A 21014-nucleotide genomic window follows, 5' to 3' on the forward strand; every position below is an offset into this window, starting at 1 on the left:
ACTGTTTATGTGTATGTTGAGGAGCTGCTGTATCAAAATGAGTTATCCTCCCCCAGAAATTAGGGTTACGATATGTTTCTTTGATGATTCCAATCCATTCCTCTTTTGCTGTGGCTCAGCATTTAAATAACCTTTATCAGATTTGATGGATTAAAGTAAAAAGTGTTGTGCTTTTCTTTCACAAATGTGGGAATGAAATTGCGTTAAAATGTACAAAACAGTGAAATTTATCTTGCCTGGCCGGGCAGCTCTCTGGCTGCTCAGCACTCCTAAATCTCTGATCCTAGATTCGCCCCTGAACTGCAGTCATGTTTGCCTTTTTCAGTGTATGGAGAATGAGAAAATGCTTCAGCATATACAGTGTAATCAGTGGGCAGTCGTCGTTATAAAGCGTCAAAGACAGTTGTAGTGGTTGGCTATGCCTAAAGATTAGCACAATACTTAGTGAAGAAAGGCCAGATTTGAATTAAGCACAGTGGACACTGAATTTATCAAATACGGGATTGATTTTAAGATTATTTTATTTGTTTATAAAGCCATATATGGGCTGAACTTCTCTGCCCCTACTCCGACTCCCAACCTCTTAGATCCTTCGAACAAGGTCTTTTAACTGTCCCGCGATCGAGGCTGGTGGGTAAGGGAGATCATGCCTTTGTGGTGGCAGCAGAAGTCCTTTGTCATCCTTAAATATCTTTGTCTTACTGCTTCTGTCCAGGGAGATGCATGAAGGGGCTGTCCTGCTGAACCTGCGGAAAAGATTTGAGAGGGAGATTATTTATGCAAGTATCTGAGCAGCACACACGTCCAACATACAAACACCTGCATACATAGACTCATTGTACTATACCTGAAAATGTCTTGAACTTATGTATAAATCAGAAGTCAGATTAGTTCCTTTTGAGTTTGTGTTGATTTTACAAATCTATCTCTTTATCTGTTTCTTTTTTTAAATTTCCATTTCTTTCTTTTCTTCTTCTTTTTCAGTCATACATAGGCAGCATTTTGGTGTCTGTGAACCCCTACAAGATGTACAACATCTATGGGACAGACGTGGTGCTGCTGTACAAGGGTCATGCTCTGGGAGAGAACCCTCCGTGAGTCATGTTCACACTCAAATGTGGGGACAGTGAAATGAAAACAAACAAACAGAACGCTGTTGTCAGTGTTATATTATAGCTGGTTAATATTGTATTTTAAAAACACAACATAATAGATCCTTACCGTGTTCTGTTTTGAAACTAGAAAGGAAGCCGACATGTTTTGAGTAAAGGAAGGAATGGTCCAGGTAAATAATTAAGGCAGGGCAGGGAAAAAAGATGATTAGAAGTACAGAGGATAAGGGTAGAAAAAAGGAGAAGACATACAATTTGAGTTCATTGCTTTTATATATGTTTAAATATCTCAGCTTGATGCAGCTCCTCTCTCTTCTTCAGGCACTTGTTTGCCATAGCAAACGCTGCTTATTCCAAATTGATGGATGCCAAACACAACCAGGTCATAATAATCAGGTAAGAGGCCGACTGTCTCCGCACTCCTTAGAAAAATACACATTTATAATGACTTTCCATGTACCTGTAAACCTGACATCAAAGTTCACAACAATATTACTTCGTACAAACACGGTTCATCATACATTACATTGGATTCAAGCAGGATTTATACTTATGAGTTGACTGTATTCCATATCCACGGCGTAGGCTCTGCGTGGATGTGTACCCTGTATTGTACTCAACTATGTACTGAGAGACACGGCACGCTTATTAACCGCAACTGCAGCTATGGAAAGCAAAGCACTTTGTGAAGTAGTTCAATAAGACACGATACGTTACATACCCTGCGCTGTAGCTTAACGTGCACCTCCTCAGAAATGTAGGCCTAACTACATGTTGTGCTGAAGCAGACCTCTTTATTTTTGAAAGCTGAAAACCGTTTCCCCTTAGTGGGAACAAAGCTTTTATTTTACAGATAAGAAACAATAACTTGTGAGGACAATAAAGCTCCCACCAAAAAAGGTATTTTAAGTCTTTTGTGTAATTTATTTTGGCTTCATATGAGTAGAGGAAAAGTCGGCTAGCTGCTAGGCTAATGTATGCAAGGGGAAATGTTATAGGCTGATGCTGATAACGTTAGCATGTTGTATATGTGGGGAAAACATGTCCAGTATAGGACTTTTTGTAGGTAAACCTTGTGAATTATAATGGAGCTGAATTTGTAACGTTAAGGCCTTTGCACACTAAGTCCGTTTTTTTGGGATGCAGTTTTTTTAACCTGTCATCTGAAAAAAAATGTTAAGCACAGAAATCTTGCACACAGATTCTGATGCGATTTATTCTTCTATTGGTTGTGAAAATTCACAATATGTTACAAAATCAAAAGACATATTTCCATCTTTGCCTCTCTCCACTGGAGTTACCTATCTGGCTGTCACAACTCCTTCCCTGTCTGTCATTTGGTATCTCAGCTGCAGAGCTGTCCTCCCTCTCAGTCAGCGGTCCACATCATCCTCCACCTCGTAATCATCATCCACCTGAATATTACTATCTGACCTGTTGAAAGTGAGCTATCTGAGTTATGAAATGATTCTTTGGGCCCTGTCCCTCTGTCTTGTCACGTCTGTGTCCCGCGGCCACATTTTCTTCACCGATTCTTGGACATCTCCCAAGGCTTCTGATGGATGCAGAAAAAAATGCAGATAATAGATTAACGTTTTGGACTCAATGTACAAACACGATTGACACAACATGAAGTTGTATTTATTTTTAGATGCGCGACAATGTCAGACAAAAAAAAATGGACTCAGTGCGCAAAAGGCCTTTACCCTTGTTAAATGTTGCTGTTGTTCCTGGCTTTATAGAGGAAAATTCTGCTAGCCTCTAGACTAATTTATGCAACCTAAAATGTCATAAGCTCATGCTAATAACGTTAGCAGTTTCTATATGTTGGGAAAACATGTGTAGTATAAGACAAATGGAGCTGAATTTTGTACTTTTGTTTAATATTGTTACTATTACACCATTATTTAGGGGTGCATTCCAAATCACAATTTTCTTTTTACTTTTAGTAGGTACTGCAGCTGCCCTTAAAAAGTACGTACTGTTGCATGCAGTATGCACACAATCAGGACATACTACTACACTATGAAACATAACTATCAGCCTTTACAAAGTTTTTTTTTTCTAACATAAAAATCTTATCTGCTGCAACAAGATATTTTTTGTGTGTGTATCATTAGGTTGGTAACCTCACAGGGTTTTGTAAGGGTTTAACCTTGGTATACACAGTGTCCAAAAAGCTTCTTGGACAGTTAGGTTTCCATCTCCAGTTGGATTAGTGTTTGTAAATTCATGAGTGTCTGTCTGTGGTTTTCTGGCCAGCAAACTTAAGACAGAGCGCGCTCCGTCTATCTGTCACAGGCGCCTCGCCCCGTGTCAGAACTCATCTCCACGCACAAACACACGTATAGTCATAGCTCTTTTACATCTAACTCAGATGTAAAAGCGCAGACACATATACAAAACATTCACACACTTTCACGTCAGTGTGCGCTTTTAGAAATTGTCCAGAAACAATCATATGTAATACACAAGCGCCCACACTCACACACACCTGGAACACTCTAGCCGTATTCGGAAGGAGACACCTGTAAGGAAAGCCCAGCCAGGTCTGGGCCAGCAGCAGATTATCTTTCAGAGGTGTGTGTGTCCGAGTGCATGTGTGTGAACCCTGTGTTTGTGTGAGTCACTGAGTGCGTGTTTAGGGGAAACTGAGGTCTGGTGTACAGTGACCAGTAATGGCCCGGTTTTTAGCTAACCAGCCCGTGAGTTGAAACCTTATGCTGGAATGTGGTCAAGGTGCTGGTGTCCCTAAATACACACACACACACACACACACACACACACACACACACACAAACTCCTGCCCCCCCTTTGGCCAAGCTTACATAATGGTGGTATTTAGCACTAAGCTGTTGGCAGTAATGAAGCACAGTGTGTGTGTGTACGAGCGTTTCAGGTGGTTTAACGCAAAAGTGGAATTGAGGCCTTGCCCGATGGAAGATTAGCTTGGTTTCACATCACGTAGTCAATTAAGCCAAATGCTCCACGAGCACCAGCAGGAAGGTGAGAAGGGTCATATAATGGACCATCTAAGTGATTAATAAAAGCTGCGTGTAGCGGTGCTCAAAGTGCGGATAATGTTCACTCTTAATGAGCTTCCACCTCCACTTTGCCTTTTAGCAAATGGATTATCAGCCCAGTGTGCAATGAACGTTCATCAAGGCTACAACTGAAGAATATTAAATACTAGCACTAGTACCTACATAGGTCTAGATCAGGGGTGCCAAACTCATTTTAGTCATGGGCAGATGAACAGATGATGGAAGCTATTGAAGAAGCAGGTTACAGACCATTTACATATCTAAACTCTTGGCAGTACCATAGCTGTAGGGCGCCACCAAAAGTGTTTTGAAATAGAAGTCTGATACAGACTCTTTTGTACTGAAGCTGCTGGTTGAGAATATTTTGCACGATGTTCAATATCTTTAAAATTTGACCACATTAAGTATTAATTGTTTTTTCAAAGAAATGTATTCTGGTCGGGGTGGAAAAGCCTCTGAAGCAGCATTTCACATGAAGTAGGATACTCATTTAACCTGCTCCTGACAGCTGCACCTCTTAGCCTTCGCAACTGCTTCAATATTAGGTGTGCAAAGTCATCGAGTGGAAAAAAACATATTTGGAAAACTCAACATCAATGTCTCTTTCCAGAAATCATGACCCGGTTACTCAAGATAATCCACAGACCTTGTTGTGAGCAGTTTCATGTAGGAACTACTTTCTTTCTAGCGAACTGCATCCGGCAACCGTATCACCATGCATCTGCTCATAGACGGGAGGTTGATGCTCGTGACAGCACAAGATGTAAACGTTAATGGCGTCCTCCTCGGCTGAGATGTAACTAGCTAGCTCAGTGGTGCTAGGTGAGCTAGCAGTAGATGCACCAGAGAAGGTCTGGAGGGCTCATAATGTCGCAGACGATCAGAAATGCATTTTGGCCGTAAATCATTCAGTGCTATGAACTAACAGTAGTATTTTGAAATCACTTTGTAGGTGGATAGGAAGCCAGGGAGATTTCAGCAGCAGCATTATGAATTTTAAGCCAGAGCTGTTAAGACACTGTTACAGTAGTCGAGTCTGCTGAAGATAAATGCATGGACGAGTCTTTCCAAATCCTGCTGAGACATCAGTCCTTTAATCATTGATATAGTCTTTTAGTAGGTGATGGGCTGGCTTTGGAGTGGCTGTGAAATTCAGGTATGAGTCCATGACAATATCAAGATCTCTGGCTTGGTCCGTGGACTTATCATTGTCAATTGAAGCTGAGCACTGGCTTTTAATCATTCCCCCTTGGCTCTGCAAACAACGACCCCAGAAAAGAAATCTCAGGTACACAGTCACGTGAGGATACTGAGGTAGAAAACCATAGATAAATGTATCCTTTAAATTGACCATATTCTTCATATCTGTCCGTCCCTTTCCATGCTAAGTAGAAGCACACGTTACTACGCACTCATTCTCACAATATATGTGGGTTTCAGACATGCACAGCAGTGCTGCGACCTCTTCAGCAGAGCACTGGGACAATTCATTATATATAATGTATCAGCTGCTGAGTCCTATTGATGGGCGTTATCTCTGCCCACTGAGTGTGTGTTACTGTGTTTCAGTGGGGAGAGCGGATCTGGGAAAACAGAGGCCACCAAACTGGTCCTTCGCTACCTAGCAGCAATAGATCACAAATGCAATCTTGCGCAACAGGTACACACGCACACACACACACACACACACACACACGTTCCTGTCTTGAAGGATGACTAATGCCTCTGTGCGTCTTTTTTTCCATGTCTCTGTGTCTCTGCCGGCTGCAGATTGAGGTAGTGGGGTTCCCTGCATGACTTGTGCTTTATATTTAACAGCTCATCTTCACATAAGGCCTTAAGAATTGTTGTGTTTTGCTGTGGTGTGTGGCAATATTCACCAGAGATTTTTTTTTTTTCTTGCTTTAGAAAATCAATCTAGCATCATTTAACTCTCTGATTGATGATCTGTGTTGAATTTCAAACGAGCATTACACAGTCTTTAATTAAAGGAACACCTAACCCCCTAAAATGATCAGTTGTATATCAATTACTCACCTTGTGTGACCTTCAGCTCGTGAGGAAAACACTTCTGCATGAACAATCTCACACGTGGCTGAGTAGCGCACATGTACTGTGTTTTAAATAGGAAGGTTTTAGCAAAAACACGTGTTTGGGAAGTACTGAATATAAGAATGAGTAAATGAGAGCTGGATTATGTTGCAGGAGTTATGTAAGAGTTTGTAAACAGATGTTTTTTGGTATAGTTTTGCTGTTAAACACCGACCCCCTTTTTACTCCAGCTCATTAAGAATTTAGTCTGTTTTTGGATTCTTCGTTCACTGTGGAGGCTGCGAGAAATATTAAATTTTCTTCATGATTTCAAGGTAACACAGCGCGATACAGTGATTACATTTGCATGCACTAAATATGCCGGTTTTTGCCCTTATTCAGGAAAAGATAATATAACACTGTAGTGCTATAGAAAGAACCAGACGAATCTCTTTCAAAACATCAGCTGTATTATTCAACTTCACAGCACGAGAACAGCACCAGTACAACAACACAGTTCCGTCACTTACAACCTTCCTCTTTTTTTCCCGTCTCTCTCAACTCTCCCCCGGAACCAGTTACCTCCTTTTTCTCTTTCTCATTTTCTCTCATCTCTAAAACATAAAACATCTAAAACATATCTTATTGCTAAACAGTGGAAAAATCTGTCTTACAATAATATTCCTACTAAGCTGTTTACATGGCTGATGAAAATGAATATTCCACTAATATCCCCGTTTACTGGGCGGCAAGGTTAGCGTTATCGCCTCACAGCAAGCGTTCAGACCTCAGGGAGTGGAGTTTGCATGTTCTCCCTGTGTCAGCGTGGGTTTCCTCCAGGTACTCCAGCTTCCTCCCACAGTCCAAAGACATGCAGGTTAACTGGTGGCTCTAAATTGTCCGTAGGTGTGAGTGTGAATGGTTGTCCTCGACCTGTCCAGGCTGTACCCCGCCTCCCGCCCAGTGTCAGCTGGGATAGGCTCCAGCCCCCCTGTGACCCCCAACATGATAGGTGGTTATAGAAAATGAATGAATGTTTAAATTCTTTGCCTGAGGTTTAGAGAAATGTCTCTGCCCTAGGACCTGCAGCTTCCAGTCTAAAAATTTCAGTTTTCCTTTTCTCTCTGCTGTTATTCTGTTGCGCAAAGGCGACGTTTATACTTTGCCACATGGATAACTGCAATCAGATGCGAAAAAAATGCAAGTTGCACCCAGCTACAGAACTTAATGGGTGTATCCTCTATCATGTCAAATTATGGAGAAGTGGAACAGCTGGAGCATCAAAATAGGATTTTTTTTCAAAGTTTTCCACCAGTTGCAGATGTGTTGGACCGTGCGAACACAGCCTCCCTTTTCATTCCTTAAATCACCTTCTTAAGAAGGTTGGCGTTGTGATGTTTATGCATATTCAAAAACCTATTAATATCCATGTTTTTATAAAGTTTAAAGTAGGTGTGCCTCCCCTTATGACCATATATGTGGGCTTTTCTTTTGGGCATCTCAACCCCACAGCCTTCAAACTGTTGGTGAGATGGTTTGTGAACAATGCATCCATGACAACACAGAGAGCCGATTGTAAACAGCCGACAAGAGGCCGTGTGTCACAAACTACATGAAAGACCTCCATTGAGACGCATGAATGCACTGTATACATGTCCAAAGAATGCTCCTAAAACCCAAATAATATCAGCATATCTCACATGTCCTAATCAGTGCCACATTCAGAATAAGGCTTAATTCGGAATATTACTGTGCACGTAAACTTGATCACGGATATAGAATCAATCATTTTGGGGGTGAAGTTTTCCTTTAAGCTACTAGAGTTTATATCTGCATTAAATAATGGCTGTAAACAGGCTGCTGTTACTGCCACACAGCTGATAATGGTTTCTTCATTTACCGTGTGTTTGAATGTTCGTAGATACTTGAGGCAGCTCCTCTGCTGGAATCTTTTGGAAATGCCAAAACTGTACGGAACGATAATTCCAGTCGCTTCGGGAAATACATAGAGGTCTTTCTGGAGGAGTGAGTATGAAATAGAACCAGAAAGGTTTACTCTCTGATCCCATCTCTTCTTTAATGATGTTTAAAACACACTTTTGTGTTTCCTCTCCTCTCTGTGCTCGATGTTGTCTTTGTCTCTGTCCAGTGGTGTGATCAGTGGTGCCATAACCTCTCAGTATCTACTGGAAAAGTCCCGTATTGTCTTCCAGGTGACACACGCAGACACACACACACAGGATGACACTTTATATCTGATACTTTTCTGTATCTGTATTTGTTGCCAAGAAGGTTGTCACTTACAAGGAACTTCCTTTGGTTTTTGGTGCATACGTTAAATATACAAAAAAGAGAAAATAAAATAAGGCAAAATACTGAAACAATGTGGACTGGAAAAATTACATAAATACACAGCTTTTAAAAAGTCCTGTATGTGACAGTGTTAAATGTGTGTTTCTCTTCAGGCCAAAGATGAAAGGAACTATCATATCTTCTATGAGATGCTGGCAGGTCTCCCCTCGCAGCAGAGGCAGGCTTTCTATCTCCAAGAGGCTGAGACCTACTATTACCTCAACCAGGTAGAGACACAGCGCAGCACCATCATCATGATGTCCTGTGGAGATCAGGCTGCTCAGATCAAGTGAGCTCGTCACCCCAAACTACTGTGCCCTGTCTCTCTCTTTGTCACCATGAAGGGAGGGGACTGTGGGATAACAGGAAAGAATGACGCTGAGGACTTCCTGCGTCTGCTCGCTGCCATGGAGATCCTTCACTTCACCCCTGACGACCAGTCGGCCATCTTTAGAGTTCTTTCTTCCATACTGCACCTGGGCAACGTCTACTTTCAGAGATATGAGGTCGTGTTTCCATCTTTATTTTTATTTTGTTATTAATATTTATTATTTGGAGTCAGGCAATTCAAACACCACTGTACATGTGCTATATTCAGAATAGATGTTTGGACACCCAGTGTTCCTAAACTTTGTGAATTAATCTTTGTTTTTCTTGCATGCCTCCGGTGAACGAAGAATCCAAATCTGAGAAAAGTCTTGATGAATTGAAGTCATAGGCGACTGCATTTAACACAAGAGAGCTATATCAAAACATCTGCTTAAAAACTCTCACACAACTCGTGCAGTATAATCCAAGTCTCATTTATCCTGCTGTATGCTCAGTACTTCCCAAACACATTCATTTTTACTGAACCAGAGTATGACGATCAAACACACAACAGATGAAGTGTTTTCACTGTCTTTCTCTCTCTGTGTTGCACGACAGGCGGATGGCCAGGAGGTGGCGTCAGTGGTGAGCGCCCAGGAGATCAGAGTGGTGGCAGAGCTGCTGCAGATCTCTCCAGAGGGACTTCAGAAAGCCATCACCTACAAAGTCACAGTCAGTATCAAGCTGAGCTTTATGTGCATGTGTGTTAAAACTTCAGTACCTCATATACAGGCTTGGAAACACGAGGTGTCAGAGGTTTGAATCCTTGTCTTCTTGTTCAGGGTGGTTATTTAACCTGCTGTCTCAGAACATTTAGAGCTAGGATTGATCAGCTTTGTGGGTGTGCCATTATAAATGAACAGCATTATACCATTATCTAATGGGCAGAGCAATCTGTCATTTCAACATCTCTTTTTTTATATAAGAGAAAGTTTGATTTCTGGGGAGTTAAAATATTGATATAACTGATGAAGGTCAGTTCTCTTGGTTTGGATTGGCCTTTTTGTTGTTCAGTCCTCATCAGTGACACTAAATATTAAAGCAAATAGTCTGCTGGGAACCTGGAGATGATTTTGGTGTCTAAGTTCTCGTCACTGAACAGGTCATCAGTTCACTGTTTCTTAATAGACTTTTAAAATGCTCATGAACAACTGCAAAGTGTCTCTTTGGTCCAACGGTGGAGCTGTAAACTGTAACAGATGCTTATTGTTTTCAGTTTTTTAACTGAGTGGTTGGTGGAGGTTATTTTAGTCTGTAATACATTGTTTCATATTAAATAATCTGCTATTGTTGTCACCTCACTTCTACCTCGGATGAAAAAAATATTTTAGTATTATTTTATTTCCTACATTTTATTCAGTACATTACACCTGTGAGTTTTGTGTAATCACCGTTCATATTATTTCACAATCATGTTTAAGTCAGCACATTATATCACATAGTTTGAAGATAATAAATGTACTCATACATCATGCTGTAGTTAGTTCAGACATTTTTCTTCTACAGTAAAAAAGAAATACATTTTAAGTGAACTGCCCCACCTGGTCACTCACTTTTAGTTCATATGTCCTGAGCTGCATGGGGTGCTTGGACCCTGATATAACTGCTTGCAGGTCCAAACATTTTATTAAAAGGAGTAGTTTGGTTAATAGTATTGTATTCACTTGACAAATAAAAAAAAAAATCTGTTTTATTGAGTAATTTTTTCTGTTTTTCGGAGTAATTTTTTTATTTTTCTGTTTTTCGTGGTAATTTTTTTCTGTTTTTCGTGGTAATTTTTTTTTGTTTTTCGGGGTAATTTTTTTTTTTTTTGGTGTAATTTTTTCTGTTTTTCGTGGAATTTTTTTTCTGTTTTTCGTGGTAATTATTTTTTTTTTTCGGGATAATTTTTTTGTTTATTGGGGTAAAAATTTTTTGTTTTTCGGGGTAGTTTTTTTTTTTTTCAGGGTAATTTTTTCTGTTTTTTCTGAGTATTTTTTTTCTGAGTTAAGAGAGCAATAGAACAACAGATGCTTTCATTCCTTTCTTGAGAGCTCGATATAATGGAAGCAAACATGACCCGCTTGTTTAGTTTAATCCAGTTTTACTTTGTTTTGGGTTTGAGACACTGGGAGATACTCTTGTCTTTAAGTCATATAGATGGTGTTATCATTAGTTTGTCGACTTTACGCAGGCACCTTAAGACTTTGCGGTTGTTCAGATGAAAAGCCCATTCAGATCTGTTGGACATTGCAGTGTTTCTCCAGAATCAGTTGGACACATAACCCAAAGCAAAGTAAAACTGGATTAAACTAAACAAGCGGGTCATGTTTGCTTCCATTATATCGAGCCCAAAAAATTACCATGAAAAACAGAAAAAAAAATTACCATGAAAAACAGAAAAAAATACTCAATAAAACAGATTTCTTTTTTTATCTGTCAAGTGAATGCAATACGCTTACGTAGGTTAAAACTGCTTTCCCTCCACAATTTTTCCCAAATATCCAAAAGGAGTGTTTCTTGTTTTATGAACCCAGATGCCAGAAAAATTTAGCACATTACATGTGGGAAATGACGCAATGTTTAACGTTTAAACAGCGTGAAGGATCACCAAAAAACAACCAGTGATTTTGGTTGAGAGTAGTGGTCTACAGCTTGGCAGGCATCTCGCCCTAGGTTACACTCCATCCAACATCCCCTCCACTTCCCAATGACAAAGTCAGCTTAAACTGTATATAAATCACTTTAAACATTGATATGTTATAATTGAAATGTTTAAATGTATGTATGTATTCTTCAGTTTGAGGTGGGCGGGGTTATAATCTGAAGAGGGTGGGCCCTAACCAAAAGTTGAGTTGATCAGAAGTATTTATTATTTATTAGAAAAGTATTCACTGAACAATCTCAGAATTATGTCTTATATTAATTATATAATTATATATTAATTAAATCTCAAATCATGTCTGACACATTTTACTTGAACGATACTCATACTCGTAAAGAGTACATTAACTGTATCTGAGAATAATGAGCCTCAGCAGTGACATCATCTGCTCTGACACCTCTGTCATTCTACCTGACACATCACTGTGTCTTATTTAGTGTCTCAGATTTAGGCTTCCTGTCAAGTATCTCCCCTGTAACCTCTGACCTCCTGTGATACTCTCATCATTCATTCATTCATTCATTCATTCATTATGTTGTGTAAGACAAATCTCAAATTAAATCTGATCTCAGTGATTTACTTTCCACATGGTAACAGAACCACTTTATAAAACAAAACAGTTTCCATTAACTTCTCAGAATGTAACTACAGATGTGACTTTGATACGTCAGCATTCATTCATTCATTCATTCATTTGGGTGTATCACTTACACTCTAAGCATATGTCGACAACGCATATTGGCACACACACACTCATTGTACAGCATTGTACATTTCTGCAAATCATAGATAGGTGAAGTACGTTTCAAACGCATCACAAAAGTGACATAGTTTTAATTACATGTTTAAGCTGACTAAGTCATCGGGAGGTTGAAGGGATGGTGGAAAGTGTGACACCTTGATGAGATTGCTGTCAAGCTGCAGATCACTGTTACAGACCAACAAACAAGAAAAGTGGTTGTTGTTCAGCGAGTCATTGCTGCAGCGATTGTGTCCCCAGATCTGGGTGTTTTTTAGAGAGACATCACAATGAACGAGCTATTTGTTCGCCAACATCCACCTGGACTCAAAAATGAACTGATTAGAATTTGGTGGTCCAAGGTCAAAGGTCAAGGGGGGGACGGACCACTGCCCTCAGTTTACAACTTTTTTGTATATGTCTTCAGATCAGCTGACTGAATAGCACCTCATTTCTCTTATAGTCTGTCCATTTACCCCAGCGTTGCACGTGTCCTTACTTTAGTTCTCAGGTGAAAGGTCAGTTTTTCCATGAGATATTATTCCTCTACACTGTCCTGGACTTGGAGGGTCACGTTTTAGCCAGTTCCTAGTAATGGCCTTTTTGCATGCCAGTATTAGGATTTTGAACAGATACGTGTCCTTCTGATGAATAATGTCCTCACTTACTAATCCCAGCTACACAATCCGGGGGTCCCTCGGGATCCTGTAACCTAAAACTCATAATCATATAATCATATCCCTGAATGTTTGTAGTTTTAAAACATGACCAAAATATATGTGAGTGATTGGCATTCCCCTGCCCACAGAGTCTGTAACAGTGCTGTTGTTTACCTGATTGTTGGTATTTTGTCTATGGTGTAAAAAATATATCGAATTACGTTCTTTCAGCCAAATTCTCTCCATGCGTCCATGTTTCTTACAGACATGGATGTAAACTGTAACTGCAGCTCGACTAGTGCGGAGGCATACAACCACAAAGTGGTAATTCTAGTTATAAATAGCCACACTCAGCAGTAGTAAATGCACAATAGTACAAGCTAACACAGTTGGACTTTTCACATCATAGCCCACTGAACGAGAGAGGAACTTTTTTCTTTCTTAAGGATTTTAAGTTAACTTGCCGCATCCTTAAGCTCATGCTCAAGACTTATACTCATTGTCTTTATACTGAATCTCCTCCAGTGTGTGTGACCAGGCAGGAGTAGAAATCCATTGACTTCACATATAAGTGTGAGGCGAGGACTCACAAGTTGTTTTGAGATCTCAGGAACTCATTTGAAAACACCACGGATCAGCAATAATAATAATGATAAAAAAAGAAAACAACCTTTTGAAGATATCTGGCTTGCTCTGGATTTTGTCTCGTGAGAGCACTCACACATCCAAAAATCTTTAGAGGACAAATAAAGAAAATTAACTGTCATGTTGTACTCCTGTGTTTCTGGCAAAGTTTGCTGGTGGTATCCAAGGAGCCATTCCGGCCCTGTGCGATGCAGGTTAAACAGGAACTACCCTGCTGGCATAAGTGGATCAAACAAAAAACTCCAAAGAAACTGTCAAAAGATCAGCAAGAAAGAATAAAAGAAATCAGAGAAAAAAATCTCTTTCCTTCACCCAAATTTGTCTGTTTTTGATCCTCATCCTGTCGTATTCCAGTATCTGACCATAAAACATCCTGTTTGAGCTTCCAGTTTAAAAGAAGGAGCAGAATCCAGTCGTCCTGACAGTCTTCTGACGAGGGACGGCGGTGATGAGGGAGGAAGAAGGAGGGAGACAGGAATACATTAAATGTACATGTGATCATGGCGCACCTTATGTCCTCCACACATGCACGCTCTTATACGCTAAGAGCCTTTGGTATAATTGAATCTCTAATCACAATGGTGGTTCCTATGGTTTCTATGTAACAGGAGAGGAGTCGGTCGTATCCACTCATTTCCTTTGGCCGGATGAGGCGTGTGTGTGCGTGTGTGCGTGTGTGTGTGTGTGTGTGTGTGTGTGTGTGTGTGATGATCTAGTGCATTTCAGTAAGAGAAGGTCTCAAGTCTCAGAGCATTCTTTATCTGATTAGACCCCGAGTCCCAGACACTCACGTCAATGAATAAGAGAGTGGAAGAAATGCAAGTGGGGGAGTCGAGAGGAAGGGAAGCAGAGACGATGTTTGGCCAAGTGGAGATTAGTTTGGAGAAAGATATTCGCACATCCAACTGTCTCAGGTGCAGGTTCTGTGGAAAATATCACAGGAGTCTTGGAACAGATAATCCCGCACACTGCTCTTGCTCAGCTTCACAATTTATTAGTAACAGTAATGTTTTGGTCCTCCTGGACCTTCGTCAAGAGTGTTTAACGAATTAAGCAAGTTTAACACTCTTGACGAAGGTCCAGTAGGACTGAAACGGCAGTGGAGTCGAAGGTAAAAGTGGAAGAAAAGTAATAAGTGAAGAGAGGATGAAAGCGTGGTGTAGTTTGTAAAAGTTAGGACAAACAAAAAAGCCTTTAGCAGCGTGGTGTTGAGGTTTTCACTGTATATATGACTTCAGACACAGCCACAGTCTCAGTAAGAGGTCTAATCCGGCAACATGAGTAAGAACACCTCTGTGAGTGGACTATGGGTTTGAAGGGCCTTTAAACATTTATAATGTAAAGTTGAAGGGATAAAATGTTTGAAATAAAAGTGTCTGAGGAGGTGAAGGAGGTCTCTGGGAACAAATGCAGGAGAGAAGCTCATAAAAAACAAAAAGGAAAAAAAGACATTTTAGCAGATGTAGACTTTGATAATGATAATAATATTGAATAATACATTTTATTTATAGGCACCTATTACAACACTCAAGGTCACCTTACAGGCAAAGACAGAAAAAATAACAGCAGATTTAAAAAGTCAGCGTGATAAGGAAAAAAGTAACATAAAATAAATAACTAAATAAAACAATAATAATAACAAAACAACCAATAAATATTCAGCAAAACAAATTTTCAGTGAATAAAATTCTGTGTAAAAAGTGGATGTGTGTGGCTTGATGGACGGGAGTCATACTGAATAGGCTGGGGTGGAGGTAGGTTTGGTGAACAGATAGAGCTGGGTGTCATCCGCATAGCGATGGAAGTGGATGTTAAATTTACAGAAGATGTAGCCAAGAGGAAGTAAGTAGATGATAAACAGAAGGGGGCCCAAGACAGAACCTTGAGGAACACCGGTAGTAACTGGGAATGGCTGGGATTTGAATGTTTAGAGCTGGATAAATTGAGTATGGTCAGAGAGATGGGATTTAAACCAGCCAAGGGGTGTGCCAGTGATTCCAATGGAGGCCAGTCTGTTAAGGAGGATGTTGTGAGAAATTATGTCAAAGGCCGCACACAGCTCAAGTAGGATGAGAACGGTTAAGAGTCCGGAGTCAGCTGCCATGAGGAGGTCATTTGTGATTTTTACCTTCTGTCTTCTTTACAGGAGACAATGAGGGACAAGATCTACACCCCACTGACTGTTGAAAGTGCTGTCGATGCCAGGTGAGAGAGAAGGGGCAGGGAAAAGTAATGTACCATACAACTTCAATTTGTTGGATTTTCTGCCAGAAAGTCATGCGATGTCATAAAAAAAAGTGTGTCTAAGTGATTACATATAAGAAAGAAGTTGTGGTTGATAAATGGATCAAGCTCAGGACTTTCACCCAGGATACCAAGGGTTTGTGTCCCGTGTAAGTCAAGGTATACTTAGTATTTTTCAGTTTTTAGGGTGTATAAAGCTGATGAATGCACACTGTGCACATAAATTTTAGCAGAATAGCTGAATAGACCTGTTCACGGTCATATTTTGATGTTGTTGGACGCCCAGGAAGGACGTCCAGTCAATGGCCAGGTAACGTCCCAGATGCCCAACAATCATTTTGGAAGTATTTTTGAGCCATAACTGGATGACATGATTGGACGTTTAAATGAAGGTCATCTCAGTGTTTGCTGGATTCCCTGTTTACCAGTGTCGTCTGCTGTGTGCTGAGGTTGATATAGCCTTGCAAAGTGAAGCAATATGGTTAGTTGACAAAACAAAATAAAATGAAACACAATTTGAGTTTTTTTCATGTAAATTTGGCACTTTATAATCTCAAAGAATATTCAAGTTTTTTCTCATGATCTTGCAAAATGATTTTTTTCATAAAATATCATCCCCCTACTTTGGCTCTGTGTTTTTTAAATTTTGTTTTATTGGTTTATTTTACGTACAGTGGCCCTTATTTGCCGTCCTACTTTCTCTTCCTAATTTCTAGACAGTATTCCTGCCCCCTGCTATGTCTGTCTTTCACACACAAATCTTTGTTCTCCAGAGATGCTGTTGCCAAGATCCTGTACTCGCTGCTCTTCCATTGGTTAACAGAGAGGATCAACGCTCAGGTGTATCCCCGCCAACACACGCTCTCCATCTCCATCCTGGACATTTACGGATTTGAGGTACAACACCATCTTATCACCTGTCTGTCACTTTCTTGTGTTGCAAAGCAGAAGGACTCCAAGTGTGTGTGTGTGTGTGTGTGTGTGTGTGTGTGTGTGTGTGTGTGTGTGTGTGGGAACAACAGGATCTGGCCTTCAACAGCTTTGAGCAGCTTTGCATTAATTATGCAAACGAGTACCTGCAGTTCTTCTTCAACAGGATCGTGTTCAGGGAAGAACAGGTGAGTCGACGTCACACCTGCAGGAACATTCTCACACACACACACACACACACACACACACACAGAGATCTCTTCTAATGTTGGAAGCATTAGTAAATTAATTGATAGGTTGATTGACAGAAACACTCCTGCATGTGATCCCCATGCAGGAGGAATACAGCCGGGAACAGATCCCCTGGCAGGACATCCCATTCAGTGACAACCAGCCCTGCATTGACCTCATTGCCGCTAAGCCTCATGGGATACTGAGGATCCTGGACGACCAGTGTGGTTTCCCACAGGTGGGGCAGGAGAGATCTAAAGAGAACGCCTGCTGCACCCACAGATTGATCGATTGATTATTGCACATCACTTACAGTCTGCTGCTTTGTTGCCAGGCGACAGACCACACGTTCCTCCAAAAGTGTCACTATCACCATGGCAACAACCCACTGTATATGAAGCCAAAGATGCCACACCCAGAGTTCACCATCAAGCACTTTGCTGGCAGGGTCACCTACCAGGTATGAAGCTCCTCACTGGTTCATCTCAAGTGACAAAACCTGCGACTGGTGAAAATGTGTTTTACTCAATGACATCAAAAACATTATTGATAAATTCTTATCTGTACCAGGAGTATACTTCTCTTTTTAGGTATTGTAGCAGCATCACTCTAAGCAGTAGTGAAGGGCAGACTGACTCGTTTCACATTTTCAGGTCCTTCGAGTTGATACATGTGAATATATCACACATATCACAAAACAACAAATGTCAAACTCGTGGCCCAACAGGAAAAGTCACTGAAGTGGTGTATCAGCTGACATTTTGATTTTGATATCAATGATTCAGGTTTACAAGTTCCTCGATAAGAACTACGACCAGGTCCGTCAGGATGTCCTGGATCTGTTCATTCAGAGCAAGAACAAGGTGAGAGGAGACGAGCGTCTTCACATCAACATCTGCATGCATGCTCACGTTCCCCTTAAAGACCTGCTCTGTTTCATGTGTGAATGTTGTGAATGTATGTGTGTGTGTTTGTGCGTGTCCAGATGGTGTCAAACCTCTTCCTGGTTCACGCAGAGGTCACAGGTCAGCAGAGAGGAGGTCACATGAGGAACAGCAGCACAGTCACCAGGAAGTACCAAGCTCCAACCGTCAGCAGCAAGTTCCAACAGTCCCTGCTGGAGCTGGTGGAGAAGATGGAGAGGTGAACCTGAGAAAGAATAAAGATTTTACACAATAAATAATAAGCAGGAGATGTTATTTACTTGTTTACTTTATTCCTTCTATTTCAGGTGCAACCCGTTTTTTGTTCGCTGCATTAAGCCAAATAATATGAAGGTAGATTTTCTGTATTTCTACTGATGACACGGATCATTTTCATACATGAGTTCAGTCTGACTGTATCCTGTAGAAAATGACAGTCGCTGTTTTCCAAATGTGTTCACATGTGTGTGTAGCAACCAGGTGTGTTTGAGGACGAGCTGGTCAGCAATCAGCTGAGACACTCAGGTGTTCTAGAGACCATCAGGATCCGTAGGGAGGGATATCCTGTCAGAATGCCATTCTACATCTTCCTGTTCAGGTAACATACACGCAGTGTTAAAGGGACAGTTTCACCCAAAATCAATAATACATATTTCCGCTCTTGTCTGTAGTGCTGTTTGTCAGTCTAGATTGTTTTGGCGTGAGTTGTAGAGTGTTGGAGATATCAGTGTTGTAGAAATATTTGTCTTTTCTCCAATATAATGGAACTAGGGGGCACTTGACATGTGGTGCTTAAAGCGCTAAGCAGTTTCATATAAGAACTATTTTCTTTCTGCCAAAGTACACCCACCAAAGGTATCACTGTGCAGAAGGAAGTGTGCATCCACTGCTAGTTCACCTCTCCAGTGGCTCTCTGTGGCTTTGACAAAAAAATTATATGGAAATGACTGATGGCTATTTTTTTAACATCCTAATTATCAGTCATGAATGTTGTAAGCGCAAAGAAATTCTTTCATTCTCTAATTGTATAAATGTGAAGCCTAGATACCGAGTAAAAAAAAAAGAAAAAAGTTTTAACATTTCAACAACTAAAAGGCACATTATTATACAGATGTATTATCTACTGCCTGGCACCTTTTCCTCTAAATTTTGCCAAACCTCGATAGCAGTGGCTCGTCTTGAGTCTCTCTCACTGGCTAGCTAAAGTCTTGGAATAAAATAGAGAATTTAGTGGGGCATGGACAGATTTGTTTGCTTTTACGACTAGTTTTCCAGGCGGTTAAAGACACAGCATGTGCACTGAGACTATAATTATAGGCTAATTTAAACGTAAAAGGTTACCTTATCTTTATTTTAAGGCTCAAGTATGTTTTGCAGCTCCACGCAGATTTTTAAAATTATTATTATTGGCTCTTTTGATAGTAAAGGTTGCCCATCCCTGACCTAGCACCACTGAGGTAGCTAATGTTACAACTTAGCCGAGGAGGACGCTATGAATATTTGCATCTGGTGCTGTCACGAGCATGAGCTCCTCATCCATGTGTAGATGCACGCTCCCTTCTTTACTGTGATACAGTTAGAGGTGTAGCTCAGTAGAAAGAAAATAGTTCCTACATGAAACTGCTCACAACAAGGTATGTGGATTAATTTGAGTAACCAGGTCATGATTTCTGGAAAGAGACATTGCTGCTGAGTTTTTTAAATGTATTTTTATCACTTGAGCACCACAAGCTGAGTGCCATCTAGTTCCATTATATTGGAGAGAAGGCAGACATCTCTATGGCTGATATCTCCAACACTCTGCAACTCACACCAAAACAATTGAGATTGATAAATGACACTACAGGTAAGAGGAAAAATATGTGTTTTTGATTTTGGAGTGAGCTGTCTCTTTAATTAATGGATGGTGTGAGGCACTATGGTGGAGAAGCACTGGGTCTTTAGCATGGGAAGTGATACCTTACATGTCTCAGGAGATGTAGAAAAGAGTGTCACCTGTTGCATCAGTCAGTGGAGAGTTGTTGGATAAGCCTCTGTGTGTGTGTGTGTACATGCATGTGGATGTGTGTCCTCCTCAGGTATAAGTCTCTGGTGGGGATACATGAGCCTCCAGCTGCGAGTGGAGAGAACTGTGTGATCATGCTCAGTAAGCTGTGTCTTCTCAGACCAGGATCCTACCACATTGGGGTCACAAAGGTGAGGCTCCTCTCTCATTTATTCATGCTCATCCTTTCACAAAAAGACCAGCAACACAAGCTAAAGACATGTTTGTGTGTATGAATGGCAGCTGTTTCTGAAGGAAGACATCTACCAGCTGTTGGAGTGTAAACGGGAGCGCGCCCGTCAGCTCGCCGCCCTCACCCTGCAGCGTTACACCCGCATGTTCTTCGTCAGGAAACGCTTCGTGGCCTTCCGCAAGAAGATCATCGCGCTGCAGGCACAGTGCCGAGGCTTCCTCATGAGGTCAGCTTCACTGCTACTGCTAATTTCATAACTACTGTATCAACAACAATCACAATCATGTCTGTGAAAAGAAAGTGTTGTACTTAGCAACTGGTTCAAACACACCTCCTCACTAAGGAAAACGTTTCTGTCCCTTCCTTGCTCAGAGTTGCTCTGAAAACTTTCCTAAATCACTCCTAAACTAAGACTCTTTACTATAAGTTTTAGGCAGAGTTTGGAGCTCTCTGAGGATGTTCTAAGAATGTTTGTGAATACAGCCCCAAGCGTCAGTTAAGACAGGCGGTTATTTGTCAAAATGTGAAGCCATACTGGGCAAGTAAAAGGGACTAGGCGTTTAGTTGGGATCAGGCTTTTAATTGAAGTTTTACAGTAATTATCCAAAACACATTGTAACTGTGACTTCTGTAGCAAAGCTTTTGCAGCATTTTCCTCTTTCTAATTACAGTACTAGTCCATACCCATTGAGTACAGCATACCATACCATGACTTAGTCAAACCAAAATTTAGAAAAACAACAACATTGGTCCACAGGGGGAGCCACAGCGATCGGTCGCATTTTAGCCATTTATAAGCATTTTTCTGTTGTTATAGCGCCACCCAGTTGCCAATTAGAGTTAAATTTCTCCAG

At 40.8% G+C, this 21014-nt stretch overlaps 2 protein-coding genes across 2 annotated transcripts in view; one reads left to right on the forward strand and one right to left on the reverse strand.

Moving 5' to 3' along the window:
- Positions 1 to 21014, reverse strand: part of syngr3a (synaptogyrin 3a) — a 136877-nt gene that overhangs the window by 56910 nt on the left and 58953 nt on the right. The gene's annotated exons all lie outside the window — the stretch shown is intronic.
- myo15aa (myosin XVAa) overlaps positions 1 to 21014 on the forward strand; it is a 48955-nt gene that overhangs the window by 755 nt on the left and 27186 nt on the right. The window contains exons 2-21 of the mRNA XM_050070341.1: positions 716 to 779; positions 985 to 1094; positions 1434 to 1508; positions 5726 to 5816; positions 8109 to 8212; positions 8337 to 8400; positions 8653 to 8766; positions 8884 to 9045; positions 9467 to 9580; positions 15742 to 15800; positions 16613 to 16736; positions 16862 to 16957; positions 17107 to 17238; positions 17335 to 17460; positions 17786 to 17863; positions 17986 to 18143; positions 18232 to 18277; positions 18397 to 18521; positions 20002 to 20119; positions 20211 to 20386. Coding sequence (XP_049926298.1) covers positions 716 to 779; positions 985 to 1094; positions 1434 to 1508; positions 5726 to 5816; positions 8109 to 8212; positions 8337 to 8400; positions 8653 to 8766; positions 8884 to 9045; positions 9467 to 9580; positions 15742 to 15800; positions 16613 to 16736; positions 16862 to 16957; positions 17107 to 17238; positions 17335 to 17460; positions 17786 to 17863; positions 17986 to 18143; positions 18232 to 18277; positions 18397 to 18521; positions 20002 to 20119; positions 20211 to 20386 — 2136 coding nt within the window. The remainder of the gene's footprint in view (positions 1 to 715; positions 780 to 984; positions 1095 to 1433; positions 1509 to 5725; positions 5817 to 8108; positions 8213 to 8336; positions 8401 to 8652; positions 8767 to 8883; positions 9046 to 9466; positions 9581 to 15741; positions 15801 to 16612; positions 16737 to 16861; positions 16958 to 17106; positions 17239 to 17334; positions 17461 to 17785; positions 17864 to 17985; positions 18144 to 18231; positions 18278 to 18396; positions 18522 to 20001; positions 20120 to 20210; positions 20387 to 21014) is intronic.

This window comes from Epinephelus moara, chromosome 18, assembly GCF_006386435.1.
Source record: "Epinephelus moara isolate mb chromosome 18, YSFRI_EMoa_1.0, whole genome shotgun sequence".
Taxonomy (NCBI): Eukaryota; Metazoa; Chordata; class Actinopteri; order Perciformes; family Serranidae; genus Epinephelus; species Epinephelus moara.